This window comes from Notamacropus eugenii, chromosome 5, assembly GCF_028372415.1.
Source record: "Notamacropus eugenii isolate mMacEug1 chromosome 5, mMacEug1.pri_v2, whole genome shotgun sequence".
NCBI lineage: Eukaryota > Metazoa > Chordata > Mammalia > Diprotodontia > Macropodidae > Notamacropus > Notamacropus eugenii.
In genome coordinates, this window is record NC_092876.1 from 94,702,081 (window position 1) to 94,709,531 (window position 7,451).

The 7,451-nt window shown below is 37.5% G+C and overlaps 1 protein-coding gene across 1 annotated transcript; it reads right to left on the bottom strand.

Moving 5' to 3' along the window:
- Positions 1–6,464: 6,464 nt before the first annotated feature.
- Positions 6,465–7,451, bottom strand: LOC140508844 (olfactory receptor 52I2-like). The gene has a single exon (XM_072616725.1). It carries the CDS (start codon positions 7,428–7,430, stop codon positions 6,465–6,467), a length of 966 nt encoding a protein of 321 aa, XP_072472826.1. The 5' UTR covers positions 7,431–7,451.

A 7,451-nucleotide genomic window follows, 5' to 3' on the forward strand; every position in this document is an offset into this window, starting at 1 on the left:
TACCATTTATTATAGCTGTCCCATTCAAGAGGCTAAGTTTTCTTGTTCATCAATTACTTCCTTAAATACTCTAATGTGCTCTTATCAAAGCTGCCTCAAAGGGGCCAGAAAAGTTTAAGGTCATCACTAATCAAATTAATCCAACCCAGTATGAGAGACAGTCAAGGCCATATTTCTTGTACATTTGAAAGGCACATGTCCATTCTGGAGGTTTGTTAATAAGAATTGCTGTATCTTCCCCCATGACTTTATCACACATCTGTCCCATTTTAAAGGTATACACTCAAAACTAATAACACCACTTAACTAACAAGGCTATACAATACACAAATACAAATGTATAATAAGGGAATAAAATAAAAATACTCTAAATACAAGTTCACAATTACAAGTATTCCACTCTGTGCTAGCAATCCACTTGACTTATAAAAGTTCCATGACTCTGACCAAGAGCACAATTAAAACGTTAACAAAAAACCAACCTCACAAGCAACTCAATGAAAAAAAATTTGTGTGGCATACAGAAATAAAATCTTGCTGTCTGTAGCTCATACCACATGTATAAAAGAGAGAACAAAAAACCTGCAGGTCATACATTATAAGAGAAAAGATACAGACAAAGCCAAATCCATGTGACAAAACCAAAACAAAACAAAAAACAAACAGGGCCCTTATCACAGTGATCCAGATCAAGAAAAGAAGTACCAGAGCAGGCCTCACAATGAAAAGCTGGAACTGATCAGAGGTTGGACTCTTAAGAGAGTAAATTAGAGACCATCTAACCTGTCAAGCAAATTGGGACTCTGATAAAAATCCTGTGGTGCAGGTCCCTTCCCCCCACACTGAAGAGCTCAAGGTATTAGCCTATGTCCTCCCCTTAAAAACTTCTGACAGCAATTAATGTTAACAGGATTTTTACTGAGCCAATATCTAACCTGAGAAGAATGCTCAGAGGGAAACAAAGGAGGTCTAGAAACAGGAGTACCAATCATCAAGTAGTTTAATTAAATGAATTTCAGAGTGAGGAATGTTCTCTTAGCTGAAGTAAAAGCACAGTTTGTATACTTAATCATAAGTAGGGAAGGAGGAGAGAAGGTGTATTATAAACAATCATTTAGTGGTTTCCCATGAGAAAGCCATAAGCCCCACAATAAAATAGTTCTGGATTCAAGTCTTTGAGAATAGTGACCACCTTCCCTAGGGTATATAATCAGAATACCCTCACAAGGAAAGGTCCTTCAGTCTTTGATTTGCTTCCATTAAGGTATAGTGATTGTGAACATTGTCAGAGCTTTGATGATGGTGGAGAGGCAGTGTGGTACAGATAAAAAAGCATGAATATTGAGCAAATATATAGTGTATTGTCATGTATCAAGAGTTAAGCATCTGAGGACAATCAAAGGGTTGTAGTGCTACACAGGGAATGGGAAAAGACTGAAAGCAGCCCTTCAACACCCTGGACAGCAAATGCCCAAGAATAATAAGCTATGAGATAGTATCAGTAGATCACTGCATTTACTGGTAGAGGGAGTATCCATTTGTATGCAGTCACAAATCTATTGAAATAATGACAGCATTGTTTTCACATTTCACACCCAAAGTCTACCAGAATGACCCATATAAATGGGTTATGAGGCAAGGTAATATAATTGAAAAAACAGTGAGCTTTGAGGCAGAAGGACGGGATTCAAGTCCTAGATCTGCCACTTCCTTGCTGTTAAATGTGATAATGTTTAATATAAAATTTTGGAATAATCTCTTTGTTCTCTCTGAACCAAACTCAGAGAATGCTTCTTCCTATGTCAACAAAAGCCTGCCAGGGCTGACTTAACATTCCTTAAGAGACCTTTAACCTAAGACACTATCTTGAATAATGGGACGTTTTCCATATCTTAATATTTGTAGACATATACTATGTTATGGCATGTTAATGGTAAAGAAAACACAGACATCTTGGGTCATAATTTCTATGTGAAACTTTGTCAAACTCTGTTATCTTATTGTATTTACAACCTATGCAATTAAGAAATTCCTTTACTAATGGTCTAGTTAATCATTTATGGAGATCATAAATCTGAAGGACACAGAACACTTCTTTGTCCTAAAACATATTTAAGGCTGCCCAATTCTTTGTATCAGTAGCCAGAACATTTCTGGCTCCATAATGCATTATGTTACCGTTGTCTTTAATAGGGAATTGATTAATTAATTAATTAAATCATAAAATGTATGCATTTAGCCTGTTGCCTTTTCTTTAACAAGTTTTCAGGTCAACAAATGATAGGTAAGTCATTGAACCCTCTCAGCAAGTGACTAATTTTTAAATTTTGGTTTATTTTTGAAATGGAAAGATATTCAGTGGGACAACAATTAGGGTAATGTTGGAATTACTAGGTGAAATTTGGAATATGCCTCTTCCTCACTACCTCCCTTCTCTCTCCCCCCAAAAATCCTAAAATTCATGGAGTAGGAGAAAAATATTGCATGTAAGAGAAAGTCTTTTGCATATGGAAAAATTCTTTTTATTAATAAAATCTATCTTCTCTCTTCTATACCCTCCTTAAATTGAAAAACAAATACTAAATCTTTGTAACAAATATGCATAGTCAAACAAAACAAATACCCAAATTGGCTATGTTCAAAAAATACATCTCAGTCTACTCCTGGAGTATTACCTTCTGGGCAGAAAGTGGGTAGTAGGTTTCATCATGAATTTGATGAAGACTTGGTTGGTTAATTGTGTTCATCAGAGTTCTTAAGTGTTCTGAAGTTGTTTTGGAATCCCATGATTCTATTCAAGATTCACCTCAAAATCTACCTACTACATAAAACCTTGTCTATTCATTAAAGAGATCAATGTCCTCCCCAGTGAGGAATCTTTTATCTAATATTTATGGATCTTTATGTACACACACACACACACACACACACACATACACACACACACACACACACAATTACTGCATTAGAATGCAAACATTTTGAAGATAGGGATTGTCTTTTTTTTGTTGTTTTGGGTTTTTGTTTTGCATCTCTGAAGTTTAGCATGGTACCTGAAGCACATTGAATTGATTGATTAATTGATGAAATGATCAAGACCAATTCCTAGAAGAATTTTAGAATGAATTCTTGGAGCCAAAAAGATTAATTTAGAGAATTTAAAAAGAGAAATGCAGGTCATCAGGAGCTACCATAACTTCATTAAAAATAAATAATATCACACTAATCTCATTTCCTTTTCCTTACTGTGGTAGCATGGGTAGATTTGAGCAATTTATTCCTTAGTGTCTCTTGCTAGTCTTGTGGATGAGATGGAGAGACAGGGCCTGGGGCAAGAACTGCCAAACTATGAACCACAGATCATTGAGGGGAATTATTTTTCTTTTTCAAAGAAGTCCATGAATTCATTTTTAAAAATTTTCAATAAAATCCATGAATTCAAAAAAAATTACTGAAATGAAGACAGATTTTGTTATATATTTTCTCAAAGAAAAGAAACTGATAGTACAATGGTCACAGGTAAGAAATTAGAGAGGAACTGTAGATTTGCTGATCTGAAATCCCAGATCCTAACACATGAGAGAATTACTAATAACAATATCATAAATGCTAGGTATATGGAAAGAACTGTGTACATATGATAGGGCTCTATTTTTATTATTAAAACTAGTCCTGAACTTAAGGAAAATACTGTGATATGGCAGAAAGCACCTAGGATTTATAATCCCAATTTGTGCCCAAGCCTTTCTAAAACTACCACTTACTGTATGGCAATGGGCAAGTCAATTTCCAAAGTGAGTTTCAATATCATCATTGGTAAAATGGAGAGAATAATACTTATATATCCTGTCTTACAGAGGTACTAAAAAGAACATGCTTGTAAACAATCTTTTGGACTATAAAAATGTGAGTTATTTAAAGGAATCTGCTAACAATTCAATAAACGTTAAGATTTCACTGTGTGATGATCACAGTGATAACCTGGGTGGATTAGTTGGATTACACAGCATTCTCAAATTCTGACCTTATATTGGAGACAGCTTGGGAGTTGGGGGAAAAGGCTGGAATAAGAGAGTAAAAGGAAATCACCAGAATCAATCTTGAGAGGCTCTGGGAGGAGTCATCAGAATTTCCCAAGATCTAGTCATTGTACATAAAGGGATGACAGGAGCAGGAGCTGATAGAGATGTTCTGAGCATGAACTATGTGCTAAACTAAATCAGTTGATCAAAGTTAATCCTAAAGGGAGGGACAATGACTTTCCCCACTTCTTTTCTTCCTGCCTAGGGAGAAATCAGATGTTCATGTGTAATACTTATGCTCTCTTACTAACTACTTCCATTGGACTCTTCTAGACTGATATAGAAGCTTTTTTCTTTTCCCAAATGTTTAATTAGTGTTTTGGTTGTTAAACGATGATAAAGTTACCAGTCACCAAATGATGCGGACTGTTTAATACAGTATACACAGATAGTGGTCAGGAAAATAGAAGGGATTTCTTCTTTTAGAGAAAAGTGAGATAACATCCCAGTAGCCCTGGAGTTCCAAAATGAAAGGGAAGAAAGGAATGCTATTGATTACAAGGAATGGAAAAGCACCTAAAACACTGAGGTGTATTTTTATTTCCATATCCCTTCTCCCCCAAAATAGTTAGAGCCAGAAGCACCATAATATAGAGAAAATTCACTGCAGATTTAACTTGAGCGACCTAATTCAACAGACATGCCTTGTCTTTCTCTTTATTCCTTAATTCCAAACTTAACCAACTTGAAATGAGATGAACATCTCCATGTACAAAGGTCAGAAAAAAGAGAAATGTGCATGAAGCTGTGAATGTTCACTATATTCAATTTGCTTTATAAGAAACATGTTTTAAAAGCTGTCTTGCTTGTCTATTTCTTTCTGACTTTCATTCTCTTCTATACACTTTTAAATGTTCCAGTAACTCTCTTTTTTTACTTAAAAAATCATTTTGATAGCACCATAGTCATCTAACTTCTTTATCTCTCCTCCCCTCAAAAAAAAAAAAAGGAAAGAAAAATAAAATGCTTATATCAGGTGTGTATATTCAAAATTCTAATCCCTATGTTGGCCCTTTCCAAAAATGTATATCTCATTATTGGATCTGAGCTCATCATTTCTTTGCTTGTTTGACATTTCAAAAAGCACAGATAGGAGGGTGATATGATGATACAATGCTGGCACAGTAGCCTAGTTGGAGTGCATGGAACACTCATTATGATAATAATGCTACCATAGCAAACTAGTAGTTCTCCTAGTTCTGAACTCACTGGTTCTGAACTCATCCCTATAGTTAGAGTAGTATTTTCAAATGTGAATTACAACTCAAACAAAATAGAGTGGACAGTTCTTGGGTTAATTGCTCCTTAGTGGGAATGGGACACAATAAGCCATTCATATTCTCATATGTAGGACTAAGTAAGAGATTCTGATAACTCTAGACAGGTAAATATTTAATTTAATTTAATAATCTCAGCTACATTAGCAGTAGTAAATACTGGTTTGTTTTCACTGAAGTTCAAATTTCTATGACAGTAAGCATGACGTACCTTCAAAGTCTATAATGCTATATTTTCCTGATTCATCCAAAGGGTAGAACTAGGAGAAGGAGGAAATGTTTCAGAAAGTGAGATTGAGATTAGATATTTGGGAAGATTTCTGAGTAGCTAATTCTGTCTCAAACCAGAGTAGTGAGGGTTCCCATAAACTGAGGTCTTCAAATGTGGGGTGACTGATGATTTGTCAGGATTGTGGTAAAGGGAATTCTTTTTGAAGTTACAATTTGGACTGGATAACCACTGAGATTCCTCCCAACTCTGATAAACAAAAATCCAGTTGCAATTTGATGATGGTGGAGGTGGTCTTATTCATCCTCCCACATGCAGTAGGAAACTCCTCTACAGGGCCATTAAAAGTCATACAGCCTCTGTTTGACTGCCTCCCATGAAAGAGTTCAAAGTTAGCCAGCTAAGTTCACCCCTAAACAACAATCTGATTATCTACAATTACCGCCATTGGCCAATGTAAAATAGTTTCCATAACATCGTTAAGGGAAATTTTCTAAGGTGGATAGCCCTAGACAATGAAGGAACGTAGTTTGTTCCAAGTATAGGAGACAACCCCCTTCATCTAGTTACGATCCTGGAACCAGAGAATTAGTGTTGTATAGTGGATAGGGAGAAGACCTTGAAGCCAGGAACAGCTGGGTTTATGATCTGCCTCTGACATATACCAGCGGTTTAACTCTGGGGCAAGTCACCTAATCTCTCAACACTTTGAGAAACCCTCTGAGACTACAAGTTTCAGAAATGATGCTAATGTATATTAGTAAAGGAAGTTTCCTTCTCTCAGAGTTCCTTATACAAAGAAACTCATGAGTCTTATCCCCATCTGTTTCCCAGTCTTAAACCCTCTAGAAATTAAGTGCTTATATGCAGTTTCTCCTATTTGAGCTTTGACACAATGCACCAGCTGTTCCCTATCACACCTAACACTCGCTGTAGGATCTGCTTGGTCCTCAGGCCATAGATGATAGGGTTCAAGGTGGGTGGAATGACCAAATAAAAATCTGCAAGTAACACCTGGGTGTGCAGAGGCACTACACCCTGCCCAAACCACTCCACATAATGGGATATCAACCCAGGAAGATAGTAGAGCACCATGACTCCTACATGGGAACCACAGGTGCTGAGAGCCTTGAGTTGGGCATCCCTAGAAGAAAGTCTAAACACTGCCTGAAGAATCAGGCTGTAGGAGGTGGCAATAAAGGACACATCAGAACCCACAATGATAGAGGAACTAATCAGACTATAAAGGCTGCTGGGCATATAATCAGCACATGCCAACTTGGCCACAGCCATGTGCTCACAGTAGGAATGGGGGACAATGTGGGAGCCACAAAATGGCAGTTGAAGCATCATCCAGCTCAGCGGAGTCATGGACAGAATAGCTCTCACCATGATAGCTAGGCCAATCCCCAACAACATCTTGCGTGTGAGGATGGTTTGGTAGTGCAGAGGTTTGCAGATGGCCACATAGCGATCAAAAGCCATGCCTAACAACAGGCCTGTCTCAACAGCTGTGGCTGCATGGACCACATACATCTGAACAAAGCAGGCAGTGAATGTGATGGCATTGTCACCTGACCAAAAGATGCTCAACATCTTGGGAGCAACAGAGGTGGCCATGATGATATCAACAGCTGCCAGAATGCACAGGAAGTAGTACATGGGCTCATGCAGAGTAGGTTCAATGCAGATCACAGTCAGAATCAGAGTGTTCCCTACAAGGCCCACAATATACATAAAACTCAATGGGGCTGCCAGCCAGAGGTGTGACCCCTCCAGTCCTGGGATGCCCAAAAGGGTGAAAGAATTATCTGATGTCTGGTTGCAAGGTGATGCCAGCATGACAAGGGAGGCTTCTCTCCT

Bases quoted from the DNA above. Each gene is read 5' to 3' on its own strand.
- LOC140508844 (XM_072616725.1), bottom strand. From the start codon at position 7,430: ATGCTGGCATCACCTTGCAACCAGACATCAGATAATTCTTTCACCCTT.